We start from the raw sequence: 23,275 nt of genomic DNA, 5'->3' as shown, positions 1-23,275 counted from the left end.
ATTTATACACTAAACATAGGCAACTCACCAGACAAATAGCTCACCTCAATAGACTTGACTGTTGAGACTTGATTTCAATAGAAATGTGCATTAGCGTGTTGCTAAACTAACAATACTTTAATGAAATCAGCACATAGGGCTGCAAAATAATTGTTAAACTGATAATCGTGATTATTTTGCTCAAATTATAATCGTGATTATGATAGCTTCATCACATGGGAAGTCAATACTTTTTTTTTATTTATTTTTTATTGATAAGACTAAATCAAACTATACTTGCCATTAATACAACTTCTGGTAATGCATGTTTTTTTATAAGTAATTCAGTTGCAAATGAGACAAACCACAGATTCAGGCCACTCCACAAATGCAAATTTGTACAGACAGACTGCAAAGAATGATACTCTTCGTTGTTTTGTTCTTTTAACCATTTTCAGCTTTGAACTGGCTAAACACTAACAAACAGATGGCAGCTATGTCATTTTCAACTGCTTTACTTAATGAAAACTGGTAAAACCTTAAGAAGCTTCTCTCAAAAGCTAAAACGTGAAACAGTGAAATTCCTAATATTAATGCCAATAATTCCAAATTATGTTACACTTTTACTTTGTATTGTAGCACAGAGGTTGATCATGTTTGGATTTCTTACAGTTCGTCAGAGAAGTTTCACACGCAAATTTAGTTGCAGCAAATCACACACACAGCCTCATGAAGGAACACAGACTGGCTGTATGACACTTTCATTGAAGCAGAATTTCACAGCGAACATTGCTAAACTTTGTCGGTGTTGTCAGATCATCAGCGCTTTTTTGCAGCGCAGAGAGAGCATGTGCACATGGTTGCCAAATTGAGAAAATTAAGTTAAACACTGGGCAGAAAATATATCCTCAGTTTCAGGGATAAGATTTATTCTCTTGACAACCCCAAGCGGGAAAGATAGTGGAGGATTGTTATCTATGCATTACATTTACATTTATTCATTTTAAAGACGCTTTTATCCAAAGCAACTTACAAATGAGGAATACAGCAGCAAGCGATTCATAGTGAAGAGGCAAATAAACACAAAAAGTGCTTCAAATACAAAGTTTCAGACATTGCTTAGAGTAGCAAAAGCTAGAATAGGGGGAGGGTTTAAATGAAAGTGAAAGCATAGAGTTTTTTAAGATGAGGTTAAGTCCTCATGGAAGAGATGAGTTTTCAGCTGTCTTTTGAATGTTGTCAGGGATTCTGCATTCAGGATGAAGATGAGGAGATCGTTCCACCAGCAAGGAACAGTGAACAAAAATGTTCTGGAGAGTGATTTTGTGCCTCTCTGTGATGGGACCACGAGCCGTCACTCTTTTGCCGATCGTAGGCTTCTGGTTAACATGTAGACTCGTAAGAGCGAGTGGAAGTAGGAGGGAGCTGAGCCTATGGTAGATCTATAAGCAAGCGTCAATGCCTTGAACTTGATGCAAGCAGCAAGCTGCTTTGGGCTCGTTGAAAACAAGACATGCTGCAGCGTTCTGAATCATTTGTAGAGGTTTGATTGCAGATGGTGGAAGTCCAGCCAGAAGAGTCACTAGAAATGACCATTGCCAGAATCTGTGTTGCATGCTCAGTTAGAAAAGGCCTGATCTTCCTGATGTTGTGTAGAGCAAACCCGCATGACCGAGCTGTCTTTGCAATGTAGTCTTTGAAGGTCAGCTGGTCATCCAATGTTATTCCAAGACTTCTGACTGACCTTGATGAGGTAAAAGATGATGAACCTAGCTGGATGGTGAAGTTGTGCTGTAGAGTCGGATTGGCAGGGAAGACAAGAAACTCAGTCTTTGCCAAGTTGAGCTGCAGGTGATGTTCTTTCATCCATGCTGCCAGACAGCTTGAGATGCGTGCAGCTACTGTAGGATTGAAGGTAATGAAATGAAAGGTAGAGCTGTGTGTCATCAGAATAGCAATTGTAGGAGAAACCATGTGCCTGTATGATGGGTCCCAGTGATGTAGTGTATATGGAGACGAGTAGGGGTCCTAGAACTGAACCCTGAGGAACCCCAATGAGATAAAAAAAAAAAAAAAAAAGGTATAAATAAAAATATGCTTTCAGGACAAATAACAGCGGGGCAAATATCACAACAATTATTTTTAATTAATTGAGACAAGCAGAAATCATGATTAAAATATGATTAATCGTGAAAACCTAATACCACATGTTAAGTAGTCCATTTTAAATGTATTAACTACTTTTTATTGATTCTTTTCAGTATTGGATGAAACATTAATATTTATAATAATTTAGCATTTTTCACTTAGTTTGATGCAGTGAATTATGGGATTGCCTTCTCCACAAAGGATATATGCAGGTGCAATCACATTTACTGTTTTTTTGTTTGTTTGTTTTTTATGACGAAATCTAGTAAATTCAATAGGAATCCACACTCTCTGGAATTTCGTGTGAGGATGAATGAATATCACACAAATGTTTCACAAAGGGTTCAAGTTGGTCACATTGCATTGACCAAAAGACAGCTTGCTTGGTTTTGAAAGTGATTTCCATGTGTGAGCTGTGCTTCATACATCATTACACTATTGACAGTGGACCCTTTTTACCTGTGAAATTTTGCTAATGTGACCACACTTTTGGAATCTGACCAGTAGAAGATATATTAGAACAGCCTTGTGTCAGGAGGCATCTCACTAGGTTTTGGAACAGGGATTGTTTCTCACAACTAAGAGTGTTTTCCCCCTGCAGGTGTTTGTTAACTTTGCTAAAGACCAGACAGATGATGATCAGCTCAGGGAAGTCACAGTAAACGGTGGATCCGTGGCGATTCAAACCAACAGACTTCAGCGGCCCACAGACCTCAAACTCGAGAAATGCAGCAGGTCTTCCACACCACACTCTCCTTCAACACCCTCTACAGATCAAGGTGCTCGCTCAGAACAAACCCCTGAGCCTCCATCTACTGGTTTAAAGACCAAAAAGAATAAATCAACCAGTCCGTCAGTCTCAGGACAGCAACAGCAGATCCGGATGGAACCTGTTGGCGAGGCAGCTAATGGATCAAAACCTCCTGAAGACCAGACTCCTGCGAAAAAAGACCCATCCACGTTATTTATTGTCAGTACCAAAACACAGGAAAGCAAAGTGTGAAAAAAACAAAGACATTCAGAACCAAACAGTCATGATGCGGATCTCTGGTGATCTTTGGTGCCTTCTTCACATATAATTTTCAAACATTTTTATTTAGTTACTTTTAAACCAATCAATTATTCAATCTGTTTGACTGTCCTGATAACTCTGCAATTCCTCATTGTTTGAATGTCTAGTCCTTATTCTTAAACTTGAAAATGACGCATGGCATCATTGGCAGGAATTCTTTCCCAGACCTCTTTATGCATATTATTGTCATGATGTGAGTTGCATCTCTGTATTGTATTTGCTTTGTGCAACCCAGTATGCATATGATTTTTGCTGAATATGTTACATTATAACAGACCTCTTTTTTTCTACATGTATGTAAAGGTCAAATGTTCAGTGTATGGTATCAAACTCATACTGCCTTCATGTTCTCAATATATTTATTTATTTGCAGATTGTTTTTTGTTTGTTTGTTTTTTTACTGTTTTAGATTTATTTATCTTTTTTCTGTGATGCACTTTAGCCTAAACAATTCTAATATTGTAGTCTGGATTATCACTGTATCTCTTCACTGCAAAGATTGTCATAATGCTTGATATGTAGCTTTTTTATGTAGTATTGTATGTACATACCAGAGATATTATGTATGAAATTGTTATGTTTGCAATCTTACTTATGTGTATGACGCTGGATAAAAAGCTAAAATGTTAAAATGCTGGGATATTTATATAATATGCAAATATATAAATCTGGTTATACTGAAGTTTGGTGTGCCCTAACTTTCCACTGTTTTATAAAAAAAAAAATATATATATATATATATATATATATATATAGGGTGAAAAAAATGGATTTGTGTCCTTTTTATATTCACTTAACACAGTAACTCTTTTCAAGGTTGCATATATATATAGCTAGTGTATCTTTTTGTCATAAACCATAAACCAATCTGGTAGTAGAAGATTGAAGAATGCTTTCTGTTACACTAAATGACTTTGTCTTGTTTCTTAAAAGCTACACGTCAGGGGAAATTATGTTTGTGGAGGATATTTTTAGGCTTGCTTTTATGGATGATTACTGTCTGGCACCGGAAATGGGGATGAAAGTGGCTCTGGTAAATGACAGCTGTCTTTTACTGTAGTCACTCAACAGTTTCCTCCACCAACACCATCATCATGGTCTCTGACCATATCTCACTTTTTACACTGCGGAGACTGTACAACTTACTGTTAAAGCAAAATTTATTATTTTTAATCTTTGTTGAAAAAAAAAACAACAACATGAAAATATTATTTGTCTAAATCTGAATAATAAATCATTTTTGTACAGATATTTAGTACTCATTGATTGTAGACTATTGCTAAATAAGCGTTTTATATAAAATTGTCAGAATTAATCAAATCATTTCTAGTCAGATCTTGATATAAAGTATATAGGCCTGGTAACATGTCATACAATAGCTACATATATTAGTATACATTGATTATTCTTTTATAATTATTTATGCATGCAGCATTTCGACCTCGTTGAAACAGTAACATTATATTCAGTATTTGTACTTAACTCGTCACACTTCATGTCAATAAATTAAAAACTTCAACTGAACATGGTTACCAATCACATCTATGATACACACGTTTCCTTAAACGGCCATATAAATGTTTACCTAAAATTATATATTATATTATATTATATTATATTATATTATATTATATTATATTATATTATATTATATTATATTATATTATATTATATTATATTATATTAAACTTCTGTCAGGTCGAAGGAAGCTTTATGAGGATATTTATTGGCTGAAAATGTTGGCATGGCTGCAGGGTTACCCAAGCCCCGCCCAATCTCTCTATCACTAGCTTTTAGCCATCGCGGCTAACGCCAGCTGTTCTGGACCTTTTATCCTTATAAAATTCTTTGTTTGTGTCTCTGTCGTGTTTATTTGTGAGAAGACTCTGAGATGGTTGTGTTAAATAGCAATAACAATGAGGAACAGGATGTAATGTAAGTGTATTTTTAGCATGTAGCTGGTAGCTAATGCTCCTATTTGTCTCAGCACATACACGTCAATTGTTTTTGTTAGCCAGCCAAGCTCATTAAAAACAAACGTCAGATACGTCTCTCAAGTCTTCGTTGCATCTAATGTTTTACATGAAAGAACTAATAATAAGTGATGTACTTGTTTAAAACTGTGGTAGCAATGTAATGATTGTTAATGTCAAATAAATGAATGTTGAGCTCCTCAGCTAAATGAAAGGTCATTATATAACTTGCACACAAAATGTAGGGTTATAATTAAACTAAGAAAAGTAAACTAAGTTGGAAATAACCGACATTTCTGAATAAACTGCTAGAATAAAAACCGTATTTCGCATCTGTTTGTTATTTAGTATAAATGTATAAGGTACTATTTACTGGGTTCTCTGTAAGTTATCCTGGGCAGCTTCTTCACAACAAATAAAAATTAAATAATAATAGTAAAATAGACAACTAAAGTTTGCATATGTTTTTGCAGAGATAAGCTGTGACCTACTTCCATGGTAAAGCATCTGGCCTGTGGCTAAGAGCTATAAATAAAAGCACAACAGTGGGTCTCCATAGAAGGGTCTGTAGATTCACTACAGCAGTGCAATGTGGAAAACTACCTTAAAATCCACTAAAACATTGTGACAAATTTAAAGTAAATTTTATTCCGTAAATTCGTATAGGAGTACATTTTGTGACTGTCATGTTTGTGACTGGAGTAAACCCTTTGTGAGAATGGTTTAGTGAATCAAGACAAATCTGATTCCTGTTTGTCTTTCAGCCTAAATGAGCGTCGCTGCTCATCTCTACCCAACTCTCCTGCAAAACGAGTTTCTCCAGCCAAAAAGAAGCAGTTCTTTATTAACCAGGCCATCCGGAACTCTGACCTCACTCCCAGAGCCAAGGGCAGGAAGAGTCTGCAACGACAGGAAAACAGTCAGTCTTGCTGTGATGTTTGAATTCTTCATTATTTATGTTTATTTTATTTAATTTTTTATTTATTATATACTGCACAGGAAATGTAAAAAAAATGACAATTCTGTCATCATTTACTCACCCTAATGTCATTTCAAATACACCTTGTTTCTGTGGAACACATTAGAAGTTTTGCAGAATGATCACGCTGCTCTTTTCCTTTATAGTGAAAAAATACAAAAGTCTATATGATGGTTTATGACTGTAACATGGCACTCATAGTTCAAACATTTTTAGATTTAAGGTGCGGTCACATTAGTGATATTTCAATGTATGAAGCACTGTTCAAACCAAGTAGCTGTCTGTTGGTCAGTGATGCGAATTTGCTTTGAACTGAAAATTCACCCTCACACGAAACTCCACAGTGCATGGATTCTTATTAAACAGACTGAAGTTTGCCTGTGAAATTTTGCTAAGCAACACTAACTGTAACTGCACTTTAACGGTAGCTAAATCAGTAGAGCAGCTCCGCATGGTTTCGATTCCCAGGGAATGCATGAACTGATAAACACTCACTAGCCACTTTATTAGGTACACCTTGCTAGTACCGGGTTGGACCCCCTTTTTCCTTTAGAACTGCCTTAGTTCTTCCTTAGGTGCTGGAAACATTCCTCAGGGATTTTGGTCCATATTGACCATATTCCACCACATCCCAAAGGTGCTCTACTGGATTGAGATCTGGTGACTGTGGAGGCCATTTGAGTAAAGTGTGACATCATTGTCATGATCAAGAAAACAGTTTGAAATTATTTGAGCTTTGTGACATGGCACGTTATTCTGCTAGAAGCAGCCATCAAAAGATGGGTACACTGTGCTTATAATAAAGGCATGCACATGGTCAGTAAGGTATTACTTATTTAGGCTGTGGCATTTAAACAGTGCTCAATTGGTACTAAGGGGCACACATTTTGCAAAGAAAATATCCCCCACACCATTACACCACCACCACCAGCCTGAACCGTTGATACAAGGCAGGATGGGTCCATGCTTTCATGTTGTTTAAGTCCAATTCTGACCTTACCATCTGAATGTTGTAGCAGAAGTTGAGACTCATCAGACCAATCAACGTTTTTCCAATTTTCTATTGTCCAATTTTGATGAGCCCTTGCGAATTGCAGGTTCAGTTTCCTGTTCTTAGCTGACAGCAGTGGCACCTGGTGTGTCTTCTATACAGTACTGTGCAAGTCTTAGGCATGTTAATATTAATAAAGTTATTTATATCTTTTGCTGTAGTGTGTCATTAGGAAATATCAGTTTACATTTCCAAACATTCTTTTTGCCATTAATTGTAATAATCCAGTGAGATTTGTGTATGCACAAGGAGTCTGACAACAGCCGGTATGATCTGATCTCACCATCATCGAGTCCGTCTGTGATTACATGAAGAAACAGAAAAAACTGAGACAGACTAAATCCAGAAGAACTGCGGGAACGTCTCCAAGATGCTTGAAGAAACCTTTTTGCTATTGAATAGCACTGTACCCAGAAAGAAAGAGTTATTTTTCAGTGAAAAGTACTGGCACTTGTGTTAAAATGCTGTAAAGTGAGAATGCTTTCAAAAATAAAATCACAAATTGAATTTATTTATGATTTAATTAAACTAATTCAAATCAAAATATGGTGTAACGACCCTTTGCGTTTAAAACGGCTTTTGTCCAGATACACTTGCGCATAGTTTTTCAGGTAGCTTTGCAGGAAGTTTTCTTCAAGCATCTCGGAGACGTTCCTTCAATTACGTTGAAAAAAATGTCTAACGTTACGAAACCTAAAAGACCTCGTTATGAATCCGAAATACGTCGTGACAAAGTCCGAAATAAAACAAGGATTTGTATAGGAGATTCTAACAATGTACTGTCACATACGAGCGTACATCTTTATGATTATATTTGGCTAATCGCCATTAGTAAATTTTTGCGATACATAATTACTTCGCAAAACATCTCTCATGAAGCATACACATAATTAACAGAAAAAAAACGTACTGTGTAGGACTCGTCACTTGCCATTGGAAGCTCCTTGTAGCAGCCTACGTTCCTGCTGGATCCTGCAACTGGCAACCTCGAGTCAGGGGGGAGGGGGAGGGGGAGGGGATACACCGCTCTACAGTAATTTGAAAGTGATTGCAGTACCAGTTTTGGCCACAATCTTACATACGGTTCCTTTAATTTATTTTTCATTCATACTCGATGCCGGAGGGTGCCCTCGCGCAGAAAGTCCACAAGTGAGACTCAAGAGTAATGAGTTCCAGGAAATCCCTATGGACAAAGACATCCAGCGATCACTGTAGCTGAATAAAACGCAAATAGATTTGACATGGTTAAACATGATTAAACATTAAACATTGACTGATTAAACATGGAGAATTAACACACCACTGGTTTATCTGTGTTCTTAAAGCCATCCCAGGTATTTTCATAATAATAATGTATATTTATAATGCAATGCCAATTGACAGAGATCTGGAGATCTGATCTCACCATCATCGAGTCCATCTGGGAATACAAGAAACAAAAAACTGAGACAGACTAAATCCAGAAGAACTGTGGCAATGTCTCCAAGACACTGTGACCAACCTGCGAAGCTACAATACTGTGAAAAGTTTTTGGCACTTAAAGTAAATATATGGTAATAAATAATGCGCTTTAAACCCTTTACGTTGAAAACAGCATACAAAATGTACATTCTTGTACATGCAAAAATCTCACTGGATTTTTACAGTTAATGGAGAGAAAATGGAGAGAAAAAAGTTTAGTCATGATTTTGTAATATTTTGCAAACTCTGCTTCTGCGTAGCTCGTTTTCTGGACAATCTTTTGGAACGGGACGAATGCTCTAAAGAGGATGGTGAAGGGCATGAAACAGCCTCGCCCACCATCTTCACTGAAGCTTGCTCTAATGGAAACTATGTGGAGGTAAAGCATGTTTCTTTAACTGCTCTCAGTTAAGGGATGTTTTGAATTCTTTAAATCTTTCTCTCATGTCTCTCAGTACTGGAGTGATTTTATGAATCGTTCTGGGGAGGAGCAAGAGCGACTCTTGGCTCTGCTGGAGGAGGAGGCTCAGAGGACCCACTCTAAGAGCCATAAAGACCAAAGAGAGGGTCTGACATAATTTTATCACACAAACTCACTTTGCATCCAATAAGAGAGAGGGTTGCACATCAGTTTATTATACCACACACATCTTAAGACTTGTTTATGCTTGACGTATTCACTTTAGTGTAGACCACTACTTTGCACGCTAGGGAGGCATTTGTACTTCACATGCTCTCTGTTGCCCTTAGCCCCCTTAATCTATGGCTCTAAACTGCACTCAAGCATTTAAGTTTTGTACAGTTCGCATTTTAGAGACTTAAGATCAGGGCCGTGCACAGACATTTTGGGGAACAGGTGCTCAAGCAAAAAAAAAAAAAAAAAAAGTAATTCTCATCATTAGCCTCTCATAATTATTCTACTATAACAATTACATTAAAAAGTTAATTACATACTGAAACATATGAATTGAAAAAATGAAATGATACTTTTCTGTATATGGTACTTTTATATGAAACTGAAACCGCCAGTTGGTGGCAGCAAGTCTTAATAAGTGAGTCAAAGAATAATTGTATTCACTGATTTGTTAAAACTGGCTGATCCATTCATGAACAAAACACCTCTCTGTATGTTGCTGGGAGATGCAACTGTTCTTCTTTGTTTGGAACTATTTTTGTTCGTGAAATAGAGAACAGTCAAAATGGAAAATACTGTGTTTAAAATTATTTTAAATTGTTGTAATAAAATAAATCATACATTTGCAAAGGTGCTGATATTCGGGAAAACATCACTTTTGTTCGCATGATACTTCTCGCGTGATACCCCCCTCCCCCCACTCTGCCCTAAACTCAGGCACTGGTTGAGCCAGAAGTCGGGACGTGTCGGAACATTCAAACAAACAGAGCAATGTTACGATAGTGCCACTGTATTTGCACTCTGTATAGGTGAACTTATGCATGATTTACTTATGGGTGTCTCTGCCGTAAATCTAGGGATTTGAAGTATTCCAACATGAAAAATTACACTCTTAAGTCTTATTAATTCAGTGATTGACATATTTGTGAAGATCATTCTCCTATCCTTTGAGCAGTAAATCCTGCTGTCAGGGCTCAGGAATGTTTCCAGAGGATTGATCGAAGGCTGCGTGCGACACTGAGACGCAAACAGATTCCCATGGTGAAGCTCTTTGTTAATTACTTGATCTTTGTCTTTTGACTTTTAAGCAAGTATTCCCCCTATATCCCTTTCTCTTGTCCTATCATTCCCTTTTTTCTGTCTGATATCTGTTCATCCATTTTCTTTTGTTTAAGGGAGTGTTGGAGGGTCTGGAGTCTGATTTGCTGGGATTCTTCATGGCACATCCACACTCAATTTACATTACCAAACTCAGCAGCAGGTGCACAAATTACCACAGTTAATGCATCTCTCACCTCCACAGACTAATTCAGACCACCACTAACTATTAAACATGCATGTTGCTTGAGACATCAAAAGCAGTAATGTTAGTATTCATGGGTTTCATCAGGTCCCTTTCCACAGGTGTATAAAATCAAGCACCTAGATTATGAATGCAGACTGCATTGTGCTTGATTAATACACCTGTGGAAAGGGACCTGATGAAACCCATGAATATCAGTAGAATACCATGTTTTGATTCAGATGTGTCTGTGTTTCTTCAGTTATGAGCGACTGCTCCTTCATGCCATCTGCCAGTACATGGATCTGACCTCTGCTAGTGAGTGAACTTTATTACTTCATTCAGACGTTGGCAATCTTATGAGGCTGGTGTGAATTCTGGTTTCTTAAGGTCAAACACTTTCACAAACTCATTGTATATACAGTCAAGTGAAAAAGAAAGGACACCATTTTGAATTCTATGGTTTTACGGCTCTTCTTATAACGTTGTTTCAGTTCATTGAGGTTTGCAGGCATTTTTTTATGCACAGCTCTCTGAAGGTCCCACCACAGCATTTCAATCGGGTTGAGGTCTGGACTTTGACTGGGCCACTGCAACACTTTGATTCTTTTCTTTTTCAGCCATTCTGTTTTAGATTTCCTGGTGTACTTGTGATCATTGTCCTGTAGCATGACCCAATTTCGGCCAAGCTTTAGCTGTCGGACAGATGGCCTCACATCTGACTCTAGAATACTTTGGGATAACAAGTTCATGGTCGACTCAAAGACTGCAATATGCCCAGGTCCGGTGGCTGCAAAACAACCCCAAATTATCACCCTTCCACCACCGTGCTTGACCATTGTTATGAGTTGTTTGTTTTTGGTTTTCGCCAAACGTGGCACTGTGCATTATGGCCAAACATCTCCAGCTTGTGGTTTGTTCAGATGCAACTTTCCAAACCTAAGCCGTGCTGCCATGTTCTTTTTTTTAGAAAGAAGATGCTTTCTCCTGGCAACCCTTCCAGACATGCCATACTTTTCCAGTCTTTTTATAATTGTACTGTCATGAACTTTAACATTTAACATGTTAACTGAGGCCTGTACAGAGGTGTAGTTCTTGTTTGTTTTTCTCCGCATCGCATGGTCTGACCTGTTTTGAATGTATCCACTTGTGTATAATCTTCCTACCTGTAGACTTCAAATTGTTTGGAAATGGCCGTATAACCCTTCCCATATTTATGGCAGCAACAATAAGATCATTGCCTGATGTCTTTCCTCCTTGGCATTGTGTTAACACACACCTGAATGCTCCAAACCAGCAAACTACCAAAACTTCTGCTTTTATAGCGTTGATCACACTTGCTAATGATCAGTTAATCAAAGACATTTGATTGGCAGCATGATCTGACTACTACTTACCCTCTTAATTCCTATGAAAGCATTAAGGGTGTACCTAGTTGTACCTTTTATTATATCCCTTAAAAACCATAGAATTCAAAAGAGTGTTCTTTCTCTTTCACATGACTGTGTGTATATAAGGCCGGACTTACCATTGGGCTTGACTGGGCTGCACCCCACGGGCTCCGTTTTGTAAGGGGCCCCGGGCGCCTTTGCCCGTTTATGTTTGTTTGATTTGTACGGTTATATGCCATTCAGACATTATTAGCCACATTTCCACTGTCGACCAAGTACGCGCGAGGGCTATAAACGGGCCAGCCTGGGCTATCTTAGAGGCCATAATCAACCGCATAAACTGGTATTTATAATTATTTCACATACAAGAAGGAACTAAAAAATCTGAAAAAAGATTCTCACACCAAATATAGGCCAAATATCTCACAGGATTTTATTGTCCAGAGGCCACAAGTAAAGTAAAAAAGTGCAAGGTGCGCAAAACGTTCTCGGGTTCAACCCTTCATCAGTGCCATTTGTTACCAAGCATACACCTGCGGTAATTTACAAACTTATTACCATAATCCATGTAACATACCGGAATCTGATATTATCCCATATAAAAATATTTACATCAATAGTCTACATAATTATACATATCACAACAATCCAGATTGTTCTATTTCTGATCCAGATTCAAAACTTCAAAATTCAAAAACTGACCATAAATATTCTCATTCCCATTATTGAATACCACAAAAGATTATTATCATCATCCCTACATGTCACACGATTAGACATTGAAATGCATAATGAAACAAAATTTATAGAAAACAATTGAGTATATTCCTCATTCATGCCCAAAGGATATAGATATTTTAGGTCAAAAATCCATTTACATTCCCTCTGCAAAATCTCCGCTCCAAATGACCACCCCAACACGACTGTGTTACATATTCTATAACTACAAAATTTTATTCCGAGATCGAATGGGACATCTCATTAAAATGACGTGCAACTGGAGATTTTTGGTCTTCCCTTCTGATAGTGCTCATATGTTCAATGATACGTGTCTTAATTTGTCTATTTGTCTTGCCTACCTATTGTTTGTCACATGAACAAGATAATAGGTAAATCACACTGGTAGAAGTGCATGTAACAAATTGTTTAATCTTATATGTACGGTTCGTTATGCTACTACGAAAGAAAAAACACTTTACACGGATGTGTCTACATGCCGCGCACTTAAGACAGGGAAAGAAACCAGTGTCCTTGTTTATACGTCCATCAGGACTAGTCTTTATGAAGGTGTCGGATTTGACCAAATAGTGTCTAATGTTTCTCACTCTAAAATTGTGAAAAAAGAGGCGGATCTGCAAAAAGACTCTCGGCCTCTGGATCACACTTAAGTATATTTTAATCACATTCTTGATCATTTGACTTTGTGCAGTGTAAGTAGTGGTACAAACTACAGAATGGGACTTCTTTTGTTTGTCCGATATATATAGGACGATTCTCGTACTTTCTGCAAAGCGACATCCAGCCATTTTTTCAGATAACCCCTAAGAATAAAACGCATATACATTATCACCAATTGTTGTTCAAAATCTGATTCTACACTGCATATACGCTTCAGTCGAAGAAGTTGGGTGTAGGGTAGCCCCTTTTTTTAAGTAAGAAGGATGAGTGCTTGCTGCATGGAGAATACTATTTTTATCCGTTGGTTTGGAATATAAAGAGGTTGATAACGTACCGGATTCAAATATAACCCTAGTATCAAGGAAAACGACCGAATGGGAATCAGTTTCCACATTGAACTTAATAGAATCCACTAAATTATTCAAATACTCAACGAATTCATCAAAAAGATGTCTTGAGCCCTTAAAGATACAAAATACATCATCCACATATGTGACCCTGGACCACAAAACCAGTCACATGGGTCAATTTTTTGAAATTGAGATTTATACATCATATGAGAGCTGAATGAATAAGCTTTCCATTGATGTATGGTTTGTTAGGATAGGACAATATTTGGTCGAGATACAACTATTGAAAATCTGGAATCTGAGGGTGCAGAAAAATCTAAACATTGAGAAAATCTCCTTTGAAGTTGTGCATTTATGTTCACGATTGTGTAGCATTCACTCACAAAAATACATGTTTTATATATTTACAAAATATATTCATGGAACATGATCTTTACTTACATTAAGCAACTTTTCATGTTAAAAATACCCGTTTTCTAACCCATACATGCTTAAACAATTGCCTGATGGGCTGAATGAGCCCTTCTCTGATCACTGAGATTGTCTCTATAATCCTGTAAAGTAAAATAAATAAGAGGGATTCGGGCCGGAATTTTAGACTGGGCGTGACGTCATGCGCGTTCACGGCACGCTCACCTGGCTGTCTGGCAGGTTTGTGTATTCGCCGCCATTCTCCGTAGAAGATGGATTCTAAGAGACCGGCTTGTAGTTCATTTCAAACACCAACGCAAACTCCACGTAAGATAAAAAAAAGAAAACTTTTGTCCGTGAGCGTGCACACTTCTGGTTGCAGTTTCGCTTGCCGCCAGAGGGGGCATAGTTCTGCAAAAACTCAGAGACTTGCGAAATGCACCTTTAATATCCTAATGATTTTTGGCATAAAAGATAAATCGATAATTTTGACCCATACAATGTATTGTTGGCTATTGCCGCAAATATACCCATGCGACATGTGACTGGTTTTGTGATCCAGGGTCACATATCTCTTCCACATAACAATATTATCTAAAAAATGGTTATTATTCCAGATGTATCTCTCTTCTAAATATCCCATAATAGGCAAGCATAATCCAGAGAAAATTTAGAACCCATGGCTGCACCCTGTTTTTGTAAATAGTATTTATTTTTAAAGAAGAAATATTTTTTTCTAAAAGTAAAGTGATAATGTCAATGATAAATTCAAAAGGAGGGGATTTCTCAGTTCTTTGATTTAGGAAATGTTTCATCGCCACCAAACCATCTTTTAGATATTAGGGGAGATGTTCAACCAAAGGTCTTAAGATACAATCTACATACTGTGATAGGTTCCAGTAAACATTCATTGGAAGCTACAATAGGGCGCCCAGGGGGCTTATTCACAGATTTATGTAACTTAGGTAGAGCATAACAGGCATCACAGGAAAATCATTAGTCAGAAATGTTAACTCCGATTGATTTATGAAACCCTTTTGATGTGATTCATGTAAAAACATTTCAACCTCTATCTTAAGAGGAATGGTAGGATAACTATCCAGTTTCATATAATATGTAACATCAGACAATTGAGATGTCACTTATCCAATTTGTTCATCAAGACTAGACCACCACCTTTAACAGCTGGTTTCCAAACCACATCAGATTTCCCTGATAATTCAGTTAAAGTCAGACGTTCCTTAAATCCCAAAATGTGTGGGACATTTCAAGATATTTTCAATCTCCTTATCATCAACCACGTCACAAAATGTATCAATCGCTGAGTTGTTAACCACAGTACAAAATACACTACGTGGTCGTAAAGGTTGTTTAGTATTGACCGACGTGAATTGTCTTTGAGAACTGTCTATGAAAAAAAATACTTAAGTTTGATTGATTTATAAAATTGAAACATCTCAATTTTAAGTTGAAAAGGATCGGTAGGTGTAGGATGAACATAAGACAGACCTTTGTTCAGCAGTTGCTCCTCTTCAGTGCCTAAAGGGATTGTGGATAAGTTGAACACTAGACTTAGGTCTTGTGTATCCTTTTCCTTCTCATGGGTCGAATGTCCACTTTTTCTTAATTCGCATTTAGGAGATATAAACATTCAAATCTTACAGTCCCTCACTTCCGCTTCCGATTTTAATGACGTCACCGCGGACTACAGCTTCTCATCACATCTTCTGTCCAATCAAATGCTCTCTGGAATGTAAAGCGTCCCGCACCCTATGCTATAAATACCACCTGGCCAAAGTGACCATCGTTGACACGTCGCGGAGCAATATGGGTTTTTGCCAGGGTCGATATTGTCCACACACCTTTTTGAAACGACTCGCGGCATGGATGTACCTAATACAAATAAATATAACATCTCCAGTTAACTAGCTGGGCATTCATTTTGTTCGTTTGTCAAATAAGAGGCGTTCTAGCACTGAAATGTGTTGTTTTTTAAAGGGTTAGTTCACCCAAAATTACTCACCCTCATGTTGTTCCAACCCCGTAAGACTTTCGTTCATCTTCGGAACACAAATTAAGATATTTTTGATGAAATCTGAGAGCTGTCCCACTCCTTCATAGGCTTCTAGGCAATTTCATTCTGTCGGTCCAGAAAAGTTAGTAAAAAAAAACATTGTTAAAATAGTCCAAGTGACTACAGCGGCTCAACCTTAAGTTTATCAAGCGATGACAATACTTAAAAAAAAAAGAAAAAAAAAAAGACTTTATTCAACTATTCATTTTGTTCTGTGTGGGCCTCAGACGTGAGTTCAGGAGAGCCCCGCGACGCATGCGCGAGAACTGAGAAGATGACGCAGATGGGTCTCGATGTAGTGTTTAAAATGGTTCTAAAGTGTGCATTTCCTGGATGTCCGAATCATGAGAAACCAACGAGAAAATGTAAAAGTGCCTTACCAGTTCCGCAAAATGAATGGCTTACCTTTCACACTTTCCCATCAAATGATCGTGAGTGTCATCTCAGTTCTCGCGCATGCGTCGTGGCGCTCTCGTGAACTCGCGTCTGAGGCCCACAGAACAAAATGAATAGTTGAATAAAGTTTTTTTGCGCACAAAGTATTCTCGTCACTTGATAAACTTAAGGTTGAGCCACTGTAGTCACTTGGACTATTTTAACGATGTTTTTACTAACTTTTCTGGACCGGCAGAATGAAATTGCCTAGAAGCCTATGAAGGAGTGAGACAGCTCTCAGATCTCATCAAAAAAATATCTTAATTTGTGTTCTGAAGATGAACGGAAGTCTTACGGGGTTGGAACAACATGAGGGTGATTAATTACTGACAGAATTTTCATTTTTGGGTGAACTAACCCTTTAAATCGAGCTGCTGAGCTTGTTGCCGCTGCTATCAGTGGCATGGATACAGTGTTCTCTTGTGGCTTGCACACAGTTCACTCGGACGTGCATTTAATACAAATGCGTCAGTCGTTGCCTTAGTGATGCAAGAGTTTACAGACGCTATGAGATGTAAATAGTGACCGCATTACGGAGGATGATCAGATATTTCTGCTAATATTGTTATTAATTTGTGTTTACCGAACTCAAATAGCGCGGTTAGCCAAGCTCAAGTAAAAAATACAACTGGAACCGTAACATTCGGCCCTACGGTGGAAAAGCGGCTAAAGAAATAGAACAAACTGCAAAACCACTGCGTCTCCGAGCATCGCAGTGTTTTGTTCCTCAGACGAGTACATTATTAAATTAGGCTATAAATACTGTCGTTTGCTAAGTTAAATGACTTATTTTAAACGAATCTGTTGATTTAAGGATTCAACTCACTCATTTGCCGCCACCTACTGGCGGGTGTAATTTCATAGTAGCCTATTACCGTTATTTCATTTTTTCCAATCATTTAATATTTCTACATAAAAAATGTTTATATTTAAAACATTAATCTCTTAATATAATTCATGCAAAATCCATCTCTGGATTTTGTTGATAGTGATTTCATTTGATTGTAGCCATACAGTGAGGTTACACTTTATTTTAAGGTGCCATTGTTACACTTTCATTATACATTTCAGTACTGAGTAATATTAATTAACTACATGTACTTAATATAGAGTTAGCGTAGGATTAGGATTTGTTTGAGGGTTAGTTGCATGTAATTATGCATAATTTACTGTATATATATATATCAGCGCTTCTGTGTGTGTGTGTGTGTGTGTGTGTGTGTGTGTGTGTGTGTGTGTGTGTGTGTGTGTGTGTGTGTGTGTGTGTGTGTGTGTGTGTGTGTGTGTGTGTGTGTGTGTGTGTGTGTGTGTGTGTGTGTGTGTGTGTGTGTGTGTGTGTGTGTGTGTGTGTGTGTGTGTGTGTGTGTGTGTGTGTGTGTGTGTGTGTGTGTGTGTGTGTGTGTGTGTGTGTGTGTGTGTGTGTGTGTGTGTGTGTGTGTGTGTGTGTGTGTGTGTGTTAGGGCTGTCAAAATTGCTCAAAAATGACGTTCGAATATTCCCTCTAAAAAACACACGAATATTCGAACTATTCGAACATCTGGTTGCACATTTTTTCAATGACGCGCATTACGTCAATAACAGGACAAATTAATACAAAGAGACATACATAACTTGTATAGGTAGTTAATTTAAGTTTAAACATATTTGACAATGTATTACCAACACAAAACCAAGTAAATAAACTAATGGCCAAGACCGCAGACCTCACTCTCGCTCACTCGCAGGCACACTCTCTCTCTCTCTCTCACGCCCTCGCGCTCACGCTCTCTCTGCGCATAACGGTTTAAATGAACAACAATAAGCACATGTTGAGTGCTGATCAAGAGTTTTGTGCAAGCAATTTAAGGTCGCGACTCTTGTCCCAAATATAGCAGGCTTCATTCAGTGATTGAAACAAATGTATTAACATTAATTTAAGTTTTACAGTATAGAACCGACATTGAACGCTCCGAGCGAGCTGTGCTGTGGTAAACATGGAACTTTTCTGTTTAACGTTAAATAAAATGAGGCACACAATTCCGAGAAATGTGACAACAAAGAACTTTTACCCTGAGGTTCATAAAAAATAAAGTGCTATTAATAAAGAAAAAGGCTACTTACATTATTGGTGCTTGTATTAAAAAAAGGAAAAACTGACTGCAATTTATTCCATTGTCAATAGTGCACTGTCAACTTTCAGCAGTGACGCTGTTCTAGACAGTGCGACTCGTGTGACCTGTCCCTCAGGCAGCGCGCGCGCCCACTCGCAAAGCAGACAGCCGCGCCTCTGCTTCCGCGGGCGTGTTTTTCCATATTCGAAATTCACATTCGAATATTAATTTTCACATTCGAATTTCTGTTTTTTAAAACTATTCGAATATATATTCGAATTTAGAATATTCGTTGACAGCCCTAGTGTGTGTGTGTGTGTGTGTGTGTGTGTGTGTGTGTGTGTGTGTGTGTGTGTGTGTAATGCAGCAGCCGTTTAGAACGGCGATTGACTTACCTGTACTATAAGGTGTGTAAAACATTAATTCATGTGATCAATTTTGAGCATCCAGATGGTATTATCAAACATATCTAGTGCATTTATTTGTCATAAACTGAAACGGACTTTAAAGATTTCTTATCCTGTTGCGCCCTCTTTAGGCCATAATCAGTGACTAGTCGACGTCAAGCTTAAAGTGTCAAGGCAGACCATTAAAGTCGACTAATATGTTCAACCCCTAGTGTGTAACTGTAAACTGTAGTTTGGTTTTTAACAACCTGGGATAGCAGTTTAACACCACTGGCAATATGAAATTGACCCTCAAAAATGTAGATATTTTAATGTATTTTCACAACTAAATGTAGAAACTCAGTTTTACCAGTATCTTTTGCACATGACCTAAGGAAAAACTAAAGTGTGTGATTTTCTGCAGGCTCTGACTGTAATGGTGCTCGACAGACTGAGGTAGTCAACAAACAGGAAGAGTTCCTGCCTCCTCAGTCTCTGCTCTCTGCCTACCTGGAGCAGTTTAGCTAAGCTGCTATGAATCCTGGCCACAAGCAATACCATTGCTGTTCATCCAGCCAGAACCGGCAACACTGCCCCTGACCTGGCCAACATGAACTGTGGGTGTGGCATTATGTCATAGGACCTGACCTGCAAGCCTTGCCCTTTAGGAGAGACTGCGCTAACTAGAGTGATCACTGTACTCAGTGTCACTATCTCTTTCATTGACTTTTTCTGATGTTTTGGGGCACGTATTAGTAGATGTTGTTACATGATCTGATTCTTTTTCCATGTTCCAGACAGAATTATACTGTCATGGCATCTTTGTATACAAGTAGAAACATAATTGTGTATGAACTCGAGAAGAGGCAGAATATGATTGATAATTAATCATTTTTGTTATTGAAGTTCGTGATCTTTACATGAAAAGCCACATATAGTCAAAATCGAAAACTCAGGCTCCTACAAAATCAGCACAAATCTATTGATGGTTATGCAGTTATTGTATGTGTATACCCATTCAACATTTTATGTTTACTGCACACATACTGCACAACATTTTACAATTGACATGCATTTGATTTGGGAAGATTTGTAATTCTGTTAATTTACTTCAGCCAGTCCTGCCTGACAAGAGGGATCAGTAGTATTTTTACATACAGCATTCTAAAACTTGAATTTTGAGTGAAATAGTACTTGTCTTGTTTGTTCATCTGCTGTTATCAGGTGTCACACACTTCTTTTTTCCTGTTAAAGATCTGCCAACATGCACTTAACAACTATGCCTTACCTGTAACGCCATATTTGTCAGTTTTGCATTTTCGTACATATTAAGCTTACATCAAGGTTGTTATGGTTTACATACAGGGGAAATATTTTGATGTTTTATGCCATCAAGGGTCCTGAGACACTTGAGCAGTTATTGCATTGGTGTTTATAACCAAAGTGTGTGTGTGTGTGTGTGTGTGTGTGTGTGTTTGTGTGTATATAGTGCTGATTCTCAGGCATCAACCTTCATGAATGTTGACTTTTACATTACTTTAAGTCACCTAAAAACCAGGTGTGTTGAAACCTTTTGCCATGAAGAGTTGGCTTTTTAGAATAATATTTATAATTTTGTGCCAATATTTGAGTTTAATGCTAATTATATCATGGTGGCAGAACATGAATACACACCATAGAGCGCTTCACTGTATTTAGTTTTTGTCTGTGGCAAGTACCTGTTAAAATGATATCAAGCTTTTAACTGAGATCATAGTGTGATTATTTCATGAATCGAATGCAAATCATCTGGACTTAAACATGAAAATAAAAAAAGTTCTGTTTAAGCTTGGCTTCCTGTATTCGTTGATGTGAAACATTTATTAACAAATGAGGTTTAAAGGCTTAGTGAAAGAACACCAATGTCCTGTTCAAGTTCCCATTCTGTCTCTAGTTTCACCACAAAAACAAATAATTTTAATAATTTACTCACTTTTGATCCAAACCTGCGTGACTTAGTTTCTGAAGTGAACTTAATGAATTTAAATGTTTGGGAGAATGATTTGAAATCATATATATATATATATATTAGATTTAGGTTAATTTGTATTTAATAAAAAGGTTACTTCCTTGCTTTTGAGAATAGTTGTGAAGTGGTTCTTTTAAACATTTTGTTTCAAAGAAAAGGTTAAAAAATTATATTGCGAATCTGCCATCTTTGAAAGAGATTGGGACCACTTATTTCTTTCCTTATATCCTACTTCCTGTCTCTTAGGAAAAACTATTGCACCAATGCTACATTTTTCTATGTATCCTAATCATTTGTTAAATAATTTGTTGATTATGATTTCACTTTTTAACTTGAGTTAGTTTGTAATGTTGTAATGTTCAATAATAGTGACATCACTAACCCTAAAATTTACATAAAACCCAGGGGAGCAGCAGCTCATTTGCATTTAAAGGGATACACTCAAAATGACGCATTTTTGCTCACCCTCAAAAAGGGACAATTTTAACATGCGATAAAAAATTATCTGTGGGGTATTTTGAGCTAAAACTTCACATACACACTCTGGGGACATCAGAGACTTATTTTACATCTTGTAAAAAGGGGCATTATACCACCCTTTTAACAAACGTATTCATTACTTCAATAAGCTCTTTGTTTCTGCCTTAAATGAATACATTGTCTAAAGGAACTGTATGTAAGATTGTGGCCAAAACTGGTACTGCAATCACTTTCAAATTACTGTAGAGCGGTGTATCCCCTCCCCCTCCCCCCTGACTCGAGGTTGCCAGTTAGGCTGCAGGATCCAGCAGGAACGTAGGCTGCTACAAGGAGCTTCCAATGGCAAGTGACGAGTCCTACACAGTACGTTTTTTTTTTTTTTGGACTTTGTCACAACGTATTTCGGATTCATAACAAGGTCTTTTAGGTTTTGTAACGTTAGACATTTTTTATCCGACACGTTTGTAGCTGCAGCTGTGGTAACTAGAGCAGAGCTGGCAACCCGGATGCTGAAACACTACTGACTTTGTGATTAGTAGATAGGTGGAGGGTGGAGCATCAGGCCAAAACACAACATGACAACATCAACATCAGTTGAGGGCTGCAACTTCACTTTTAAATGACAATATCCTGGCCAGACTACTGTTGTAAGTGATATAAGTATTTGAAATGAACATGATTTCTTAATGTCTAGTGACATATCAGGGCCATTTTATGATTAATTGAAATACATTTCTTACATACGGTTCCTTTAAATACATTATGATTACTGTGTGTTTTGTATATGTACAAATCACATTTATTTGTATAGTGCTTTTAAAACAAAATTGGCTATATAATAATGTTTTCACTTCTATTTGTGTGTATATATTAAGGACTTTTATAATAAAACCATTTACGTCCAGGGGAGTGATGACGTGGTAGAGTGGTTAATGCAGTGGATTAGCAATCCATTGTGCTCTGCACGTCTGGGTTCCAATCCGATCATTCGATTTCTTTAGTGTTTAGTTTGCTCCCATTCATATGATGGCATAACATTTACATTTACATTTAGTCATTTAGCAGACGCTTTTATCCAAAGCGACTTACAGATTAGAACTAAATTAAGCGAGTCATCATGAAGAGGCAAAAACAACGCAAGTAGTGCTCAAAAAACAAAGTTCAGGTATTATTCAGAGTAGCATAAACCCGACAAGTGAGGTTTTAAAGGGTAGGGGAAGGATTTTTTTTTTTTTTTTTTTTATAAGGTTAAGTGCTCACGGAAGAGATGGGTTTTCAGCTGTCTTTTGAATGTTGTCAGGGATTCTGCATTCCGGATGAGGGTGGGGAGAGCGATTTTGTGGCTTTCTGTGATGGAACCACGAGACGTCGCTCTTTGACCGATCGTAGGCTTCTGGTAGGGATGTAGACCCGTAGGATTGAGTGAAAGTAGGAAGGAGCTGAGCCTGTGATAGATCTGTAAGCAAGCGTCAATGCCTTGAACTTGATGCGAGCAGCGAGAGGTAGCCAGTGCAGAGAGATGAACAGAGGAGTGACATGGGCCCTCTTGGGCTCGTTGAAGACAAGACGAGCTGCAGCATTCTGAATCATTTGTAGAGGTTTAGTTGCACATGATGGAAGTCCGGCCAGAAGAGCATTGCAGTAGTCAAGCCTAGGAATGACCAGGGCCTGGA

The 23,275-nt window shown here is 37.7% G+C and overlaps 2 protein-coding genes across 3 annotated transcripts in view; both read left to right on the top strand.

Moving 5' to 3' along the window:
• abca7 (ATP-binding cassette, sub-family A (ABC1), member 7) overlaps nt 1-4,446 on the top strand; it is a 55,635-nt gene extending 51,189 nt beyond the window's left edge. For both annotated transcript variants that reach the window (XM_082156357.1, XM_082156358.1), the window contains exon 48: nt 2,729-4,446. In XM_082156357.1, coding sequence (XP_082012483.1) covers nt 2,729-3,130 — 402 coding nt within the window. In that variant the 3' untranslated portion in view covers nt 3,131-4,446. The remainder of the gene's footprint in view (nt 1-2,728) is intronic.
• Nucleotides 4,447-4,968: 522 nt separating this feature from the next.
• r3hdm4 (R3H domain containing 4) lies at nt 4,969-20,940 on the top strand. Its single transcript, XM_082156551.1, has 8 exons — nt 4,969-5,134; nt 5,937-6,091; nt 8,924-9,042; nt 9,119-9,230; nt 10,253-10,338; nt 10,473-10,558; nt 10,842-10,897; nt 19,539-20,940. The coding sequence occupies exons 1-8, from the start codon at nt 5,091-5,093 to the stop codon at nt 19,640-19,642; spliced, it is 762 nt and encodes a 253-aa protein (XP_082012677.1). The 5' UTR covers nt 4,969-5,090; the 3' UTR covers nt 19,643-20,940.
• The last annotated feature ends 2,335 nt before the right edge of the window (nt 20,941-23,275 follow it).

The sequence above is a fragment of the Leuciscus leuciscus genome, assembly GCF_965113295.1.
Source record: "Leuciscus leuciscus genome assembly, chromosome: 23".
NCBI classification, from domain to species: Eukaryota; Metazoa; Chordata; class Actinopteri; order Cypriniformes; family Leuciscidae; genus Leuciscus; species Leuciscus leuciscus.
The sequence above is the reverse complement of the archived record's forward strand: the minus strand, read 5'-3'. Positions and strand labels throughout refer to the sequence as shown.

What these genes read in the sequence shown, in the direction of transcription:
- r3hdm4 (XM_082156551.1), top strand. Translation starts at nt 5,091, where the DNA reads ATGGTTGTGTTAAATAGCAATAACAATGAGGAACAGGATGTAAT. An exon ending in AATGAGGAACAGGATGTAAT is followed by an intron (nt 5,135 to 5,936) that starts GTAAGTGTATTT and finishes TTTGTCTTTCAG; the next exon opens with CCTAAATGAGCGTCGCTGCT. An exon ending in CATGGATCTGACCTCTGCTA is followed by an intron (nt 10,898 to 19,538) that starts GTGAGTGAACTT and finishes GATTTTCTGCAG; the next exon opens with GCTCTGACTGTAATGGTGCT.